This window comes from Panthera tigris, chromosome D2 (assembly GCF_018350195.1).
Source record: "Panthera tigris isolate Pti1 chromosome D2, P.tigris_Pti1_mat1.1, whole genome shotgun sequence".
Lineage (NCBI taxonomy): Eukaryota > Metazoa > Chordata > Mammalia > Carnivora > Felidae > Panthera > Panthera tigris.
The window spans coordinates 81,383,996-81,403,321 of record NC_056670.1 but is presented as its reverse complement, the minus strand read 5'-3'; the positions used below and the strand labels follow the sequence as shown (position 1 = coordinate 81,403,321).

The 19,326-nt window shown below is 48.9% G+C and overlaps 1 protein-coding gene across 3 annotated transcripts in view; it reads right to left on the bottom strand.

The window, feature by feature from the left end:
- Nucleotides 1–19,326, bottom strand: part of DOCK1 (dedicator of cytokinesis 1) — a 524,611-nt gene that overhangs the window by 420,337 nt on the left and 84,948 nt on the right. For 2 of the 3 annotated variants that reach the window (XM_042961087.1, XM_042961089.1), the window contains exons 8-13: nt 18,613–18,770; nt 17,298–17,379; nt 16,752–16,887; nt 13,556–13,628; nt 10,334–10,476; nt 4,243–4,368 (exon numbers count right to left, since the gene is read on the bottom strand). In XM_042961087.1, the coding sequence (XP_042817021.1) occupies nt 4,243–4,368; nt 10,334–10,476; nt 13,556–13,628; nt 16,752–16,887; nt 17,298–17,379; nt 18,613–18,770 (718 nt within the window). The remainder of the gene's footprint in view (nt 1–4,242; nt 4,369–10,333; nt 10,477–13,555; nt 13,629–16,751; nt 16,888–17,297; nt 17,380–18,612; nt 18,771–19,326) is intronic. The other variant, XM_042961088.1, reaches the window with a different exon arrangement.

The window sequence follows — 19,326 nt, the reverse complement described above, 5'->3', positions numbered from 1 at the left end:
CCAACGTTCTGAGTCGATGTCTGGGATCAGGGACTAGGGGTGGGTCAAGAGACAGCTTTCTGCATGGATCTTGTCTCCTCCGGTGGGCAGCGGTCAGGAACCTGAAGAAGGTCCACAGGGAGCAGAACGAAACAGATCTGTGCATTGTAAAGTGAGTCAGGCCATAAGTTGTGCAAAACAGAAGCAGGAACAAAAGACAAGACCCCACACACAACAAACGAGCTCAAAACGCTTCTTCCTACCGAGAGCACACGAGGCCCCTGGTAATGGGCCGACTGGGAAAACTTTAGCAAGCTTCGTTAGCATCATGATTTAGAGCACGTAACACTACCCAGCGACTGCAACCCTGCTGTCTGTCTGGCCACCTCCCACGCCAGACCCACCTGCTCTCCCACAGGGATGTGAGGAGCAGGTTCACCATGGGCAGTGAACGGCCCACCGTGTGCAAAGAACAAGAATCCCTTAAGAAAAAAATCCCCTTGCTTTATTGTTTTGTTGGGGGGGGGGGGGGAGGGGAGGTTGGTTTTTTTGGGTTTTGTTTTGTTTTTTTACTACTCTATTCTGGCTTTTAATGTATCCAACTATTAAATTAAGCCTTCATGTAAAAGCTGTTATTATAATAATCCCAGTGGGTTGCAACCACAGCCACCGGAGCTGCTGGGAGAGGAAACATGACTGCAGTCCGTGATATCGACCGAGCGAGAAGCTAAGAGTGATAGAACGTGGGGCCAAGGGCAGGAGGCAGAGCCTCCAGGCCAACACCTGCCGCTAATCCCTGAGTGACCACGAACACGTCACTTAACCTCCCCTGCCACCCGCCGCTAAACAGCCTCATCAATAAGGCAGGGCAGTCTGAGTGATCCCTCAGCCTGTAAATTCTACCAAAGCACAAAAGCCATAATCAAAAGGGGCTACAAGAGCTTCCTACAGGCCTCATCGGCCAGACGGCCGTCACACGCTGGGGGCAGGGGGGCGGTGAGTCTCACTCTCCTCTTGGCCTAGACATCCATACTCAGGGCCACCCACAAATGGGGTGTACAGGAGATAAACTCCACCCACGGGCACTCACAAGCCTGCCCTCGGAGAAGGCCGCCAGGGCCACAGGGTTCTCGTTCTGGGGAGGAAGGAGCTGGAAGCAGACGTGAGTGGACTCCATGAGAACTCTCCCTTCGCCACACGCAAGCCTCTGGCCACCTTCCCAGCTCAGAGAAAAACTCTGCTCCCCGCCAGGATCCTTCGGACCAACTGCAGGTTTTCCCGAGGCTCACAAACAGGTAGAAGACCCAACAATGGCAGGCTCTCCCACTGTGCAAAGGAGACACACATCTCTGTGAAAGTATCTCCATAAGATGGGGCAAGAGGGGACAATGCACACGCTCTACCAAGCTAACGGCCAGGGATCCGAGAGAAAACACCCCATGCCATCTCTCCCTCAAGGGGCCTGGGGAAGCGCCCACGGCCCGTCAGTCATTCCTTAGCCACGGAGAGAACGTGGTGACTCATTCTAGCTAGAATCCCACACGACGGGAGCCCTGACTCCCGACTTAACACACAGAACCTGCCGGAACAACAGTCACCTGTATGGCTGCCCCAAGAATCTACTAGTAGATTCTTTTCGTGGCTTAACTTTTTCAGTTGAACAATTATAAAGGGAAACATGATCAGTATGAGTTCCAAGTTTTCTGGGTCTCACTCTGAACATGAGGCCATCCTAAGACCACCCAAGATCAATGCACAACGTCATCCTAATCTATAAATTTCATCTCAAATACACATGCAGGCGATACATCCACTGTGAACTCCAAATCGATTTGCTGCTTACAGACTTGACTCGTACCCGCAGTAGGTAGTCCTCGGTTTTATAATATAGTCCTGGATGTCATATTTCCTTCCTGTGTACGGTGAGCCACTGTGATCCAGCCTAACCAATTTGAGATGTCTTTCACACTCATTTACCAGCCGGAGTACATAATGACCCACAACAGCCCCAAAAGACAGAGGTAGCAGAAAGAATAGGTCCCAGGGGTGCCTGGGTGGCTCAGTGAGTTAAACGCCCAACTTCAGCTCCATTCATGATCTCACAGTCTGTGAGTTCGAGCCCCGCGTCGGGCTCTGTGCTGACAGCTCAGAGCCTGGAGCCTGCTTTGGATTCTGTGTCTCCCTCTCTCTCTCTGTCATTCCCACTCACACTCTGTGTCTCTCTCAAAAACAAACATTAAAAAAGAAAGAAAGAAAGAAAGAACGAACATGCCCCTAACAGCCCTAAAATAACCAAAACAAGATCTCTGATAGCATGCACAATGAGTGGATAGCTCTCCCTGCGAATGTACAGCAAGGCCCTTTTAAAGGGACACCACAGGGAATCTTTGAATGTGAGGAGGTTTGGCCCCATTTCTACTGCTCATTAGCTATGTAACTTCAGGCTGAGGCTGAATCTTGATTCTCAATTAGCTCAACGCCAATTTGTCGGCTTTCAAGATCCTCAGATGGATCAAGCCAAATTATTAACGTGAGCATTATCTGCAAACCAAAAAAGTATCCCACGGACGTAAAGGATCTTCCCCAAGATCTCGTGAGGATCAAATCATGTTACTACTGTGAATGTTATTTGAAAACTGAAAAGTAAATGAGATTAATTTTTACACGGGAGTCCGTCATTGGTTTCGTAAGCTTAGAATCCATGACCGGGCCTGAGCAATCTTCAGTATCATGAGTAACACGTGTCATGAGTAACACGAACTAAGCAGGTGCCAGGTGTACACGTTCACGTCTGCCCCTCCTTATTCTGATCAGCTGTCTCTCCAAACATCTGTCGGGTGTTCACGTCTCCCTCACACGACCCCTGCCGTCGGAAGGAGCTGACCTCACCAAAGCTCTAGGTGGCTAAGGTGCCTGTTCCGTCACCCGGCCCATCACTGTCCGGGGGCCGCAGAGCAGGGAACTGAGTGAGCCAGTCTGAATGCTGCTCAGAACATCACTGCTGGGAAACACTGGGTCAAAAGCATGCCATCTTCCCCAGGTCACTGGGGTCTGGGAAGAAACGGGATCCATGGGGGCCTGCTAGAGGACGAAGTCAACATGCAAAGAGGACAACTGGCAGAGGTTGCTATGGAGGGACGGAGCCAGTGCCCGGGCTGACTCCCAGGTTCGCGCTCAGGTGCGTGAGCCGATGAATATCCTCAGGCTTCGGCCATGTGTCCTGGCCTTGTGCTTTCTGTTACTTCTGCCCTAGAGGAGCCCAACTCCCACCCGCCCTACAGGTAGGAATGATCATTACTCTCATTCTTCAGACCCGCGGACCACAGCTGAGGGAGGTCAGGGCCTCACCCAGGGCCACAGAGCCAGGGACGAGCCGGAGCACAAGGGAAAAGCGCAGACCAGATTCCAGGTCCTGCAATCTCACTTCTGGGGCTGAAGACTGGGGTTCGAGGCTCGGGAGCACTGTGGTGAGGACCCATTTAACCCACAACCTACCCCGAGGACCGGGAACACAGTAGGGTCTGTTTATCTCAATTGTGCCCCCTTAAGTTTAACACGTTCCGGCTGATTCCAAAGCTGTTGCAGGATCATCACCGTGAACCCACGTTACCATCATAAAAGGGCTACCTTCATCCTAGAGTGAACCGTGAGCCAACCACCACGATGGATCCATTGATCAGAACCCAAGGGGAATCGCGCGCGGCCCGCTGCCCTTATTACACTACACGTGTTACACAACCCAGCACACGCAGTCCTTGAGGCCAGGCGGTGTGACGTCTAACCTCCATTCTTTTCACCAGATGATGTGGGGCAGAGACAAACCACAAGGCATCTGGATTAAGGGTAACACTGGAATACGGGACGGGAAAGGGTTTGCTTACGACGACGACGTTCGCTCCAGCTGGTGGTAGAGACCCATCTCAAGTTCTCAGGGCTGGGTTCTGGAAATGCTCGTTTCGCCTGCTTGTCCCTATTATGATACTGTCAGAAGTCGCTCCCCTAGCCTTCACAGGTTATTACAACCAAGAGAAGCCGCCTCCCCTCGGTCTGAACCTAGGTGGTCGGCGCTCACTCTGGCCACGGCTCCTGCCTGCGGGAATGATCCATGACCACCTTGGGGTTTACACATCACCCACCACCAGCTCAACCCTCTGCATGCCGGTCACTGTCCTCGCACTGCTCTTTGTGGCCAGCGATACAAACGCCCCAAACGCCGGCCACATCCACACTGCACCCAGAGGCACACAAGGAACCCGTTCTTACCAGGCATGATTATCTCCGGAAACCCCGTCTTCCGAGCCACCGCTGTGGTCCTGTCCACTAAATGAGGAAATTCTTTTCTAATCTGATGGATATCTCCAGGAAGTAATTTCAATGTTACCCACAAACCTAGAAAAGCAATGGATGCGTGAGTCATGTTTTAGCTTATACATTTCTGAAAGATTTCAGGACACCAGCACCTGGGCTTCCCAGAAGGCAGGCAGCGAGCCACCCCGCACGGCCAAGACAGCCCGGTCCCTCCGCCTCACATCACAGCAAAGGACGAACAAATGCTCTGGCCGCCACTTGCTCTCCCCTCCAAGGGGGGTGGGGACAGGGCAGGAAGGCTCTGAAACCCTCTGAAGAGGACGGAAGGGATGCCGTGGGGAGGACAGAGTGAACTTGCTAGGGCCTAGGAGCCGAGAGTGCATGTGCCAGCCTCTCCCTCCACAAAGCTGATGCAGAGTTGCACTCTGGAGACAATACCCTCGTGCAGCAAGCGAACAGAAGGCAAAAATAAGAGGGAGTAGAGCAGACACGGGGTAATGAAATCAAAGGCAGAACACAAGTCAGTTGCGTGGCTCTCTCAGAAATTTTCAAAGACAGGGCCTTTCTCCCAAGTGGGAAAGGAGGCCGTCACCATCAGCTGTCACGTTCAGGTCTCCATCTCGGGGACCTCAGAGGCCTGGCCTGCTTGCTCCCTGGCCACTCAGCCCAGCAGGACCCAAATCCGCATCAGAATAGAAAGGCATTTGCTCTCACTCATGCTACTCTTTCGTGTGTCTGTCTGTCTATCGGTCTGTCCAGCTATTCCTCCCCTAGATGCATGCTTCCAGGGAGCAGGGACAATTCATCACTGCTTAGCTCAGCACGCTGCCTTTAGTAGCAGGCAGACGGGAAAACCGAGACCCCATCCACAAATGATGTGCATTCCAGGCAGGCCCGGGAGACGCCTGGCGTTCCCACACAAGGCGTGCTCACCTGAGGCTGCTTCTACCGAGAACCGCTCGGCTTGATGAAACCCCACACCTCACACCGTTCTCCTCGGGCTTCCTGTCTGCTAGCAGCTGGCCTGGAGACATCTGTCCTCTGCAAAGACGTATGTCACTTGTGGTTGAGAAAGCCCACAGTCACTGATGACATTCTGTTCTCTGCCAGGTGAACCCCTCTCCTCCTGCCAACTAGACGGTGTCTCTGATCTACTCAAAGCTGTCTAATAAGCACCTACTGTGTGCCCAACACACACTGGGCACTGTAGACACAGAGCAAACACTCACTATATCCCCGCCAGCGACTTAGCTTCTATTCCAGGAGTCAAGCCCTAAACTCATAGCCTTGGTGAAATCTGCAACAGCAAAGAACTCTCTAAGGAAAAGTCCAGGGCACCTGGAAACCGGGTCCCCAAGGCTGCAATCCTGGGGCTCACAGAGGCTCACCTGAGGAAGAGACATCACAAGAGATCAGAAGATCTCCCCCCACCCCCACCCCGCCCCCAGGCGCCTGGAGTCCCGAGTCGCAGGGGGAGAGGCAGGAGATGAAGCGAGGAAGGGCAGCAGGGACCCTGCCAGCCATGGTGGGAACTGCCCCACCTGAAGGCGAGGGCAGGCTGGCAAGAGGGGCGAGTACCAGAACTCTGGTGGCCATGTGGGCATGGCCCACAGACAGGCGGGAGGGTGGGAGTTCAGAGCCACGTGAGGAACCCCGGCAGAGAAGCCACTGCAGGAACCCAGGACACATCCCACCGCCGGCGGGAACGGAGCCACCTGCCTGAAGGTCAGACCAGAACCGGAGGGAGAAGGGGCGGCTCTGCAGAGATGGGGACAGCTGTGGGCATGGCCAATAGGAGGAGCGGGGATGCCACTCCCGGAGCCAGGAAACCCCGTATCCTGGGGACGCCCGGAAGAGGAAGGGCAGGGGCAAGAAGAGGAAGAAGATCCTCTACGACGCACAGAACTCCCGACACTTAAAGCACACAAAGGACCTCAGGGGCCAGAGCAAGCAGGGAAAACCCAGGGGGGTAGCAGCAAGGTGGTGAGCACAAGACGCAGCCCAAGCAACAAGGGCAGTGTCCACGGCGCTGAGCACCCAGGGTGTTCCGGAGGTCCTCAGCAAGTGCACCCCTGGTGAAGACGGGAGGGGGCGACGCCGACGGGAGGGCAAGGAAGGAACACAGACGAAGGTCAGAGGGAGGAGATATAAGCCTCTCTGTTGAGAAACTCGGAGAGAGCGAGCCAATACACAGAGACAGATGTGTTTTCTAAGGTAGACTGTTCTATGCATGGTGTTTTCCTTGTCTTTCCTTTCCTGTTGTTTTCCCTTCTCTTTAAAATATAAAACTCCAAATCATGAGAGGGAAAGTTTGAAGAAAGAGGAGGAAAGCATAACCCACAAAAGGAGGTCCCTAAAGAGATGTCAGGGGGTGGCACCCACATAGGGACAGAGGTATCCTTGCTCAGGATGTGCACTGCACAAGGCCCCGGCAAAGAAAGGCAAGTGGGGAGCTAAACCCAGCCCACACTCTGCTCATCAAGCTGGGTGCCCGAGCGCTGCCTGCATCTTCCGACTCACTGAGAGGATGAACGCCCTATTCCTAATTCACATAAAAGGACCACAGGTTGGTGTTCCTGTGGACCTTCAGGAGAGGTCTCCTGAAAGGAGAGCAGACAGGCCCCTGAGGGGGCCGTGTCCTCCAGTGGAGCAGAGCAAGTCAAGGGACACGTGTCTAAGTGCAAGGGGAGATCATCACTGCAGGTGACAGAGACGCGATCCCTACCGGGGACACCAAGGTGCAGCTTCGAGGCTCTCAAATCTCTGGTCCCAAAACCTCCCAAAGGCATGAGTGTCCCCAGCAGGAATCCCACTCAATGACATTCGTCAAGGACTCGCAGGACGTGGTCAGGTAATCATTTACGGAGGTCCGAGGCAGAGAAATGTTTGACGACACCATTCTCGAATCCGGCGGCCTCCCAAACACCTTTCATTCGCACAAATGCGAGCTTGCTCAAAGACCTTAGTTCATCAACTAGTTACTTAATGACACAATTCAATTTGTTATAACATGATTTAAACACAGAGATTAAGCTTTCCTGATTACATTGGGTTTAAAGCACTTTCCTCAAAGGAGAAAATTAGGCCAATTTTCAACGAACAAGTGCCCTGGAGGTTGACTTTTGCTTAACCAGAGTGGCTAAAAACAAAAGAAATTAGCATACATTCTAACTCCTAGCTGAGGGGGGAGGGGGCTTACTGTCCACGTCAAACCCCTGCAGCCCTGGGTTCAGGGTTCAGAATAATTGGGGCTAAATATAAAAAATGTCAGTCGTGACAAGTAACCGTGTGGATGCAAACCTAAAACAGGCCAAAGCCGAGGGAGGAGCCGGGGAAGGATGAGTGTGGGGAACTCTGGCTCACAAGCCTGCGGTGGCTGGAGGGACATCGCCAGGGTGCACCGGGTCACCACCACCGCTGAAAGCACGCGGCTCCACCGGGCCAACCCCACACACCTCGCAGCGAGTTCTGTGCTGCATTCCCTGGGCTGCAGCTGTCTCTGGTCTCCCTGGAATGCACTGAAGCTGGCTGGCCAGGGAGCCCAGAGAAATGGTCACTTTAGTTAGCTTCAAAGAAAAAAAAAAAAAAAGCTAGCGACATTGCCCACTTCCGTGCAGGAAAAAAACAATGCTCTTTTCTCTCAGTTCTCACTGGGACCTAAAAACACCGCTCCTTCTCTATTTCACAGAATAGGGCCCCCCTGGTATCAGCCCAACGGGCCTCTGGGGACACAGATATGGGCCACGATACCAGTGAGATTGATGGAGGCAGGCCGTGGGTCCTCCTTCCGAGGAGTTTCCCGCTGGTCTAACACTAATCTCCACTTTTCCTGTGTGACTCTGGGACAGAAGTTTATCACAATCTGATGGCTCTGGAAGAGAAACTCAATCCGACAGGAGCCTGGGGTCTGGGCACTGGAGCTCCCAGTCTGAGGGTGGCTCCAATCAAAACAGCTTTAATTGGATCTCCCTGTGGTTTTCAATTAACGTGCAAATCAGAGAGCCGGTAATTGATGAGAAGGTGGGTCCTGGGTCAGCTTAAACCACTCTGTCTACAGAGGCCACGGTTCATTAACGCTTTGGGGTTGGGGTTTTTGCTTTGCTTTGCTTTGCTTTGCTTTGCTTTGGGGGTTGTGGTTTGCCAGGGAAGGGGCTGGCTAGTTCACGCCAAAGAAAGCCAAAGGCTTCCCATTCCTCCAGAAAACTCATCACACTCAATTCATACTCTCCTTTATAACAACGGGAAACGAATCACGAGAACTGTTTCTTAAAAGGCTGGCGACAGAGGTAACTAGACCATGAAAGAGGTCTATCCACCTAAGCTCCACGGAGTTTATGGTAAGTCTGCATCTAATCGAGGACTGAAAAGTGGGTTCTCCCACCGGTGCTAAAAGCAGCCTTAGGTAAGGGCTCTGAAGGTGACTTCCCCTTGAGCTGGAGGCGAGGCCTCAGTAAACAGCTGTTTTCTGGCAGCGGTCCTGGCCAGCCCGAGTGCCAACTGTCACCAGCCCGGGGTGATTGATTCATTGCCTCTGCCTCCAGAAGGTCAGCTGCTGGGAAACTTGTCAGCGTGGGATTAAAAACGATGAGTGCAAGACGCGGCGTCAGGAGGAGAAGTCCCTTCCATCACAAAACTGAAGAGAAATCTGTCTGCAAAATGAAGCCACTTCCTCAGAGGGAGGAAGGGGAGCCCCAGGAAACAACGTGCCAGCAATTAGCGTGCGACACGGGCAAGGAAAACAGAGAAGAGCACACGCAGAGCTGTGTTGTGCTGAATGTCTCCACGTCTCTCTGAGCAGCAAAGGGGAAGTGAACAGCCGGTGGACAACTACTGTATTCTCTTGTGAGGTCGTTCGAGTGTTTTCAAAAATGGCTAGGATGAGAGGACAGGGCTGAAGAAGACTCAGGAAAGCAGAGTTGCTTCCAGGCTCATCAACTCTGGACTCGTTGCAAACATTTAATTGTGTCCCACTCAGCCTTCCCCACTCACCCAGGAGGCTGGCTCTTAGCAATGCTTACACGGGTGATCAGCAAGAAAACCTTCACATGCTGTACCTACACTGTGCATACATTGTATGAGCACATCCTGATCCAACACTGCCAGCGTCATCGTCAGCACTGCCATCATCACCATCATCCTCATCACCATCACCATCATCCTCATCACCAACATCACCATCACCATCATCCTCATCACCAACATCATCATCACCATCATCCTCATCACCATCACCAACACCATCATCACCATCATCACCATCATCTTCATCACCATCACCACCATCATCACCATCATCCTCATCACCATCACCACCACCATCAACATCACTACCACCACCATCCTCATTCTCATCATCACCATCATCCTCATCACCATCACCAACATCATCATCACCATCACCATCTTCATCACCATCACCGTCATCATCACCATCACCACCATCATCACCATCACCCTCATTACCATCACCATCATCATCACCACCATCATCTTCATCATCACCATGACCATCATCCTCATCACCATCACCACCATCATCGTCACCATCATCGCCATCATCCTCATCACCATCACCACCATCATCATCACCATCATTCTCATCACCATCACCAACATCATCATCACCATCACCACCATCATCACCATCACCCTCATTACCATCACCATCATCATCATCACCATCATCTTCATCATCACCATCACCATCATCCTCATCACCATCATCTTCATCATCACCATCACCATCATCCTCATCACCATCACCACCATCATCGTCACCATCATCGCCATCATCCTCATCACCATCACCACCATCATCATCACCATCATTCTCATCACCATCACCATCACCATCATCACCATCACCATCACTATCATCACCATCATCCTCATCACCATCACCACCACCATCAACATCACCACCACCATCCTCATTCCCATCATCACCACCATCATCATCATCAAACTAAAATGCAAACCATACAGCATTGTCCCAAGTTCATGTAATAAACGAACATTTGTAGAAACAAAACAACAGAATACATACCCTGGCCCTTGTGGTTGACTTCTTTGGCAGCAATGACTTTGTTTATAACAGTCTGAAGGAAGTCATTCTCCCCTGCCACCCTGGGTGAAAAACGGGATGACATGTTCAGCGGCTTGTGTCGAATGGCGTCGTCCAACGCGAGCCTGGAGGGCACGGGACGACCAAGACCACAGGAGACAAAGGGGCACAGAGACCCAGAGGTCACGGTAACAAGGGAACACAAGAGATCATCGTCACCGAGTGCGAGAGAGTCATCATGAGTCAACGCACGACAAAGGACAGGATAGGTGACAAGAGAGACAGGGAAGAGCATTGATCAGGAAAATGCTGAAACACAAGAGAAGTAAAGCAAACAAGGTCAACCCTATCCCCAGGAAATAAACATCCACCACGACTCCACTCCATTTCTAATAGAAAAAAAAAAAAGGGCGGGGGGGACTTATCTGAAAACAATGTGGATAGCATTTAATCGCAAGGAATGTTCATGTCCCTTTCTTCAATTTCAGTAATGCCTGACCATAGCTTAGGTCAAGGGGCAGGTGGTTCGAAGGGAAAAGCAAAATCAAGATCAAAAAACAATCCCTACAACCTAATTGCTTGGAGAACTTGGGTGAAAACCACCCACTCCATCGGACTGTGCACCCAGTGTAGCCTCAGATAATTAAGTGTGAAAAGAATGGCACAGTCTTTGGAGAACATAACTACCATGTCTGAAAAGCGACACTGTGATGTGATTATGAATGCAAACTATCACCATTTGGGGGTCCCGTGGATCGTGAGTTTTTAATAGAAGCTACGCTAAGACCAAGAGATAAGTACAAACAGGCAACATGTGCAAAGAGAAATACCATGTAGCACAGCAAAGCACAATATGCAATGAGCAAGAAAATATACGTCATGTACGTAATGTTTAAAATCATTTCCAGAACCAAGGACAAGTGTTATTCATCATTTGAGCCCACATTACTCAAGAGAGCCGAGGACTTTTAATTTACTTCACCAAGTTAAAAAAGACAGAGAGAGAAAGATGTACACTGTGCTTCCTTCCCTAAAACTTATCCTGTGATATAATAAATCAGTTTTAATGGAGCAAAAAACGGTTTCATTAGCATGGCATTTCCCAAAGAACTGGTTTCATTGCTTAGTTTGCTATTAAAATCATGCTGCTCTTTTGTTTCAAACACTAGAAATATTAGTCTTCCTTTAAGGGAGCAAGGAGTCACAAATTACAGCAAGAGTCGAACACATAATAATAATTTTTAAAATGGGTGTTTTGCTCTAAGACAGAAAAAGATGGCGGCAACATGGCCGTAACACGTCCCAGTGAAATTCAGACTTGTGGGTCTTAAACTCGTAACCTCCCTAACTTTTCAAACAATGACCCACAGTTTTTTTTCCCTTGACTTTTCCCAGAAGACACTAGCAGACAACAGGTAGTTTCAACTCAGTGGTACATTAAGACATCAAGAAACTCTGAGGTCTAATATATAAAACAGCATTCAAAACAGCACTGGGCTGCATTATTTCTCATGGGCAAAAGCAGCAACTTAGTATTATCATTTTATAAGGGCATATTTTATTTATTACCTCAATATCTGCCTATGTTCAAAGATGATGTTTCCCTTGCTTACTGAGGAAACTTCCAGATTCCGCAGAACCACGCTCCCTTTGTAACTATCCTCACTGGATGTGATTCCAAGGTGGCACTACCCAACAGGACGTTCTGTAATGACGGGAATGTTCTAGACCTGTGTCGCCAAATATGGTGGCCACCAGCTACCAGTGGGACTGAACACTCTCAACGGGACTTTGGGAACTTTCAATGGGAACACTTTTAATGTGATTGAAGAAGTATTTCATTTGATTTAATCTGCACTACTTGAAACAGCCACATGTAGCTCATGGTTACCATATTGGACAGAGGAGTGACACTAACGGAATGAAGCCACAAAAGACCTTTGCCTCCAGTTGTGTGTGGTGAAAACCCATTTTAAGCTGGTTAATGCACGGTTTTCTGTTATTCTCACCCTGGGAAGACTGCAAAAACTTCCACTGAGCCATGCTTTAGGATGCTGTGTGACTAGATCACCTGCCTGCAAAGAAAACCATCATAACCACATCTTGAACAAATGGTTCTCAAGCCCGGGGCTGAGTGAGGGGATCCGTCACGCAAGAATGGGCAGTGCAATGGGAAGCCAAACTCACAGCTCCGGCCCACCCTGCCCCCAAAGAGACTCCTTCAGCTACCTGCTGGGCATCACCAGACTCCAAACCTCCTCAGCCAACACCTGAACACAGATTTCGAAAATAAAATTTATTTCAAGCCTGGAACCACTTAAGTAAGAACAGAAATAAGGAGAAAAGGCAGAAGGCAGAACACTATGGAGGTCATTCTAACACGCCTTATGGTCTACCCTTCTAAGATTTCACACCCTCAGGAGGAAGCTGTCTCTTCTGATTAACCTAAACCACTCTAATCCCTCTTCCTTTCTCTCTCCACGGCCGTCTGAGATGGAGACGCGTCCGGTGAAGTGGCCACAGATCATTATGTAGCTACTCTCTCGCTTTCATCCCCAAGGAAAGGACACCAATCCTTTCGACCTTTTCCACGGGATCTACCTTCCATTCAGAGAATCAATTTAACAAATCTCCTCCAAGTGTTTTCCAAGCTTCCCACACCTCTCCACACACTTGGCTTCAGAACTACAATAAACCCTAAGAAAGGTGAGCACAGACTCAGTCCGCTCGAAGCAGCAACAGAGACAGAAAAGCAGCAGCATGATTATTTGTTTCAAGTGTTTCACTTTACAAAAGAATTCATCACTATTTTGTTTGGTTTTCTATTTTAAAAACAGCAGCCTCCCGTGATGAATGTGGAAATGCTGCATTTTGAATATGTACAGCTACTAGAATGAATCAATTATGTAAAGGAACATTCATGCTCACGGTGGACTGGTAATTCTGCGTGTCCTATGCGACACGGCGATTCCCCCGAATCACCCGGAAAATCTTCTACGTGCAAGACCACGAGGCAACTTTAACCCAAGACTCGTGGGGCTACAGAAATGCCATGCACTACCGCCGTGACTACACAGATCTTTCATTATTACAAAATAATCAATCTCTATCTGTGCTGAATTTATAAACTTAACTTTGAAGAGAATTATTACAAACACACGTTTTCCATCTTGTATCTGGCTGGGTGCTTTGCTCCATACTTACGGCTGAAAGGGGATGAAATGCTGCTTATCTTCATCATCTACTTTTCCATTTATTATATCTGTTACATCCATCACTGGGGACAAGAAAAGAACAGGGATTGTTTTAAGTGCTATAATCAGAGAAAACAAACAAACAAAGCAACATCAGATTGTCTTCCGACCAACAGCGGCATAAAACACACGGTGGCTTTTTTTTTTTTTTTAATATTCAAGTTCAGAGCATTTTCATGTTCCAAAGACAAATGAAGTTATCTGAGAACATCGACCCAAATGGGGTTGGGGCCCAAATGGCAGAGTTCTGCTCAATAAATTCCTTTGCCTAGGATGCAACTGGACACTCTGGAGCTGCCCTGTCCAAACAAATGTTGTGTGATGATGGAATGTTCCGGAACAACAAGCACCTGAAATGTGGCAAATGTGATGGTGGTACTGAATTTTTACTTTGATTTCATTCATAAAAGCCACATGTGGCAAGGGCCGACCACGCTGATGGGCACTGCCCCGGGGTATCCATAAGTTCTTGCATTCCCCCCAAAATAAAGTAACTACCATCCATCTACCCATCCCAGGCCAGCATCCGTGGACACTATTTCAAGGGGCATTCGACAGCTGATCCTCAAAGTCACCGACTGCACAACTGAGGAAATGGAGGCTCAAGGACACCAATGAATGACCTTGCCCAAAGTCAGAGAGCTAGAAAGTCTCCGATGCTCAACCTCTGACCAATGCAGCCAGAGACCCCCAACAACAGCCCTGGGCACTTTCTCTGTCTCCATTCGATCCCCACACTTCAGGTAACTGGGCAACATAGCTCGTTGATTTTCTCTTCACAATCCCTTCCCTGGGGATTACGACAATTACTGACAATGTGGACAATTACTGACAATGTGGACAATTTCGATCTCTACCACTTGCTCCTCCCCCAACAAAAAGGGGGACGACTCTGTAAGGACGAGAAGAGAAGCATCGTCACATGCTGGTTGCCTCGGTGGAGCCCACGGAGCTTCCACAGTGTGTCCTAAGGGAAAAGGACACACTCTTCTTGGAGCAAAGAGCCCACACATGTGTCCAGAGATACGGGTCAAAGCATCACAAGCGAACTAGATCATCAGGTTGTGGATGCCCCGAAGGCATATGGCCCAGACCGCAGTCTCCACCTACCAGAAGACGCCCCTAGCTTTAAGCATCCTCGGGGGCAACGGGTTGGCATTAGATGCACCTATTAAGACCCTCAGATGCCCAAGACCGTACTTGCACCGCCAACTGAGAACCGTGTGGTGCTGGGTCGCAGCGGGGAGGGCCTGGGCCTCGCAGACCACCTGCCACACGCAGTCCACAAGGCACAGCCCGCTTGTGTGTCTGCAGCCCTCTCTCCTCCCGCCGCTGAGTGCGTCTCCCTAGTCATACAACCTGGCCAATGCTCTGGGGCGTCCGTAAGTTCTTGCATTGCCCCCAATGATACCACAATGCCAAAACCCAGGCATCAGGCCGGGGAACACATCAGGAGCCCAGCAAAGTTTCGCAGGAAGGAAGCAAGAGAGTGAGCCATGAGACTTGCTTGTGACACCAGTCAGGTGAAGGCAGCCTTAGTCTTCCACGTCCTGGGAGTGACAGCCCTTTCAGTGGCGCCTGTCCCAAGCCCCGGAGGAGCAGGCTGTGACAGCACAGACCTTGTTCGCAAGGAATCTCCCTCACCGCCGCTCGCCAGCACGCTGGCCCGTACCACGGAGGTTCGCGCTCTGGTTGGGGCTTTGGTACAACCCCGGCTACACAGAATTATGAGTGACTTATGTTTTACTTACGCTTTTTGTCTTTTCGTAAGTTCTATATCACTTTTACACTACATTACAAAAGAAACACGACATAGTATTTCGCGTAGAAGGCTAAGAACCAGAGGCTTAAAGGTCCGTGAACACATCGCTCACCCGGGCTCTGTCGACACAAACATGCAGAAGTTATTCTGGATAAAATCTTAAAATTAGGTTCATGTGTGGGACCTGGAGTTGCACAGGTGTGAACAGAAGCAGATTACCAAAAAGGTGATCCACCTTCTCAGGCGGAGAAGTGTCCTTTCTTGACCAGAAAGAGAACAGGAGGTCAGAGGATGTCCTGAGCAGGTTAGGGGTGTGCACTAGTTTAGGACAGCGCCACTGGGGGTGCTGAATGCCATGTGACGAGGGAGGCAAGGCAGTCTGATGGCAGCGTTCCACTGGGTGCCTCACACCCGTAGTGGCTCATAGGTGATTCGGTTAAAGAAGGAATTCTCATTTAATTGGCAGGATGTGGGGCCTGGGCAAGAATGTGTACATATTTTTAAAGTTTATTTATTTATTTAGAGAGAGAGGGAGAGGGAGCGCGCATGCGGTGGGAGGGGCAGAGACGGGGGGCGGGGGGGGGGCGGGTGGAGACAGAGAGAGAGGGAGAGAATCCCAGGCTCTGTACTGTCAGCACAGAAACCCATGCAGGCCTCAAATTCACAAACCATGAGATCATGACTTGAGCCGAAATCAAGAGTCGGACACTTAACCAACCGAGCCACCCACCCAGGTGCTCAAAAATATATTTTTTAATAGTGCCCCAAACCGTTCCCAAACACAGTTAGGGCTGAGAATCACTCCATTAAAATATTTAACCTTTTGCACCAAAAAGATATGGCTATCTTCATCTCTCCCCAAAAGACAGGGGACACCCTCACCTTTCCCTAGCAGAGGTGACTAATCAGTCCCTCTTCTTGAGCTGTCACCGAAATAACAACACAAATATGGAGGACAGACGGAACGTATTCCAAGATAACTGGGTCCTCCTCATGCTCCGGTCTCCTCCTACCCCGTCATCACTTTGACTATTCACTGTGAATTTCCTCCTGAATCAATCAATCACCAACTCCAGAAACCGTGAAGCCATCCAATGACTGGCTCTCCTCCAGGCTGAGAATGTGGGTCAGGGTCTCCCTCAGGAGATGTGATCTGCTTTAAAACCAAATATATGATTTACATCGGAAACTTGCGACTGAAGCGTCGCGAGCTGCCAGTCCACAGAAACCACACAGAAAAGAGCTAAGAGATTTTTTTTCCCTCTCTCTCTCACAGAAGAGCTTATAAATCAAAGCAGTCCACCGTCCAGTATTGAGCAGCAGCTCTTACTCAGGATGAACGTGACGATCTAGAAACTCTAAGGAAAGCAGAGAAATGCATTACCAGCCACTCCGAAAGGCCGCCGCAGGCCCGAGGTCAGTTTCCTGGTATTGTTGTCCCTCAGCTCCATGCGACCCACTCGTACGATCTGACAAACGAAACTGATTTTGTCCCTTTTCAGGTCTTTGCTTCCGAGGTCCTGGAAACATTAATTTCCATAAATTATTTGGGAGAACCATTACTCAATGCAGGTGCAGCTGAAACAGACAGTAAAAAGATGGATTGGGACTCTCTTCTCTGACCAGTTTTCAGCATTTCAATAAGTTGTTCACATAACAAAAAGGAGCTGGGTAACAATAGTCAATTAACGTTAAGCAAACTTCAGATGCAGGGTTAAGAGAGTGCTGGGGCAAATCTCTGTCATGGGGATCCTAAGGGAAGCTAGAGACCCCTGAACAGCTCTGGGAAGGTATCTTATCACTGCATTCACACGGGCTACAAGCATCCCAAGGATCCCTGCTCTAGTGTAGACACAAGTCGGAGGGCAATCATTAAAAATAATCACTGGAATGGTGAATGATTCAAATGAACCTCTTTGGTTGTACTTACAGTAAAAACAGCTCGCAAATTATGTAATCTGTCTATGTCTTTAGGCAATCCTGAACTTGACCAGCGAACCAGGTAGTTTTCACTTGGGAAGAAAGAAAAGAAAGAAAAGAAAGAAAAGAAAGAAAGAAAGAAAGAAAGAAAGCAAGAAAGAAAAACAAATTCATTTTCTAAATTTAACAGGACACTAAATAGACACCCACATTGATTTATAATTAATAGCACATAAGTCCACAATGCAGACAACCATACGAGTTCAGAAATGTCAGCCATGCCAGAGAGAACGGCTTTTCCATTAGCACATAAGTAATTTCCCACACAAGGGAATAGTCGAGAATCTCTGAAAGGCTGTAATTTTGCAATGGAACTATATGCGAACGTCATTTCAAAGTTTATTATTTTAAAAGCATTATTCGTTTATTGAGATTGACTATGATCTAAAATTCACCATTCATTCATTTACAGTATAAAAGAAATACTGCACGTCTGTCACAGAGCCTAAAACAACCAAATACGCCATACAGACAAATGGAATCCTACGACAAGACGAAATGGAGTCCGTATCACAAATAAGGATGAAATTCATCCATTTGTTCTGTTTTCTGTCACATACCAACTTTTATAATTTTGAACAACACAAATGAAGATATTTGAGTTTTAAAGGTACGTGCGTGAGCACACACACACTTCACACATAATTTAAACCATAATTTTTCCATCTGGACAAAGAGAGAGTTCTACTAAGAGACAAAAGCAAGAAGGAGGGAAAAGACCACATCAGAAATGACAGGGATGACAAAGATGAGATTTATAATATTTCATTCAACAATTATTAATTAAGAGCCTTTATATAGCAGGCAGCCATCTAGACACTATATTCCAGCCAATCGTGTTGCAGAAATGACAATAGGTCAAAGGTCCAAAAGTGACATTCGCAAAAGACAAAAGTTTGACAACAGCAAGATTGAGACAAGAGTGACATTATCTGGGGGGGGGGGGTCTGGAAACATAAAACCCTATGAAGACAACACAGGAAACAATGACTTCCACCTTTGGTTGGTTGCCACGTCCACGAAACAGTTCCAAGACGAAAACTCTACATTCGAACACCCGTGTGCACACAAGAGAGCTGACCCTGGACCAGAGCCCGGCAGTGCCATCACACCGTCCCAAACCGCCCTGGGCTCAGCTGCCGGGGGAAGTATGGCCAACTGGTCTCCCCACTGCTCTCTGAGAGACCTAGACGTCTGGTGGGCCCAGCGCCACTTTCCTAACGTTACCCGGAGAGGAAAGACAGCCGCAAGGGAACGTCACTGACCTGATGAATTTGGACTCCACAGGGTCATAAAGAGACATCAGCACTTCAGCATCTTCTCCGATTTTACAAACCACATTTTTGAGGTTGACAAACAAGGCCAGAGAAGGGGTGGAGGCAAACTTAGCTTGTCTGTTAATATCTATGTTCTGCTTTTGGGACTGTAAGTAGAAATAAAACAGAAAGTTGACAGTAGCAGGGTGCCTGGGGGGCTCAGTCAGTGAAGCGTCCTTGACCCTTGATTTCGGCTCAGGTCATGATCTCCCAGTTCATGAGCCCGAGCCCCTCATCAGGTTCTGCACAGACCATGCGGAGCCTACTTGGGATTCTCTATCTCCCTCTCTCTGCCCTTCCCCAACTCACGCACACACATGCTCTCACTTTCTCAAAATAAATAAATAACCTTAAAAAAGAAAGAAAGAAAGAAAGAAAGAAAGAAAGAAAGAAAGAAAGAAAGAAAGAAAGAAAGAAAGAAAGAAAGAAAGAAAGAAAGAAAGAAAGAAAGAAAGAAAGAAAGAAAGAAAGAAAGAAAGAAAGAAAGATGACATTAGCAATACTCACCACTAACCAACGTTGCACTTTCTTTATTGATGACAGAACAGAAAACTACATGCAACCGGTTAGCCTAATACAGCAAAGCCACTCTGCAGTCACTTCCTTGTCCCACTCAACACATGCATGCACCCAGTGCAAAGGTCACAACCCCTTAACAGTTTG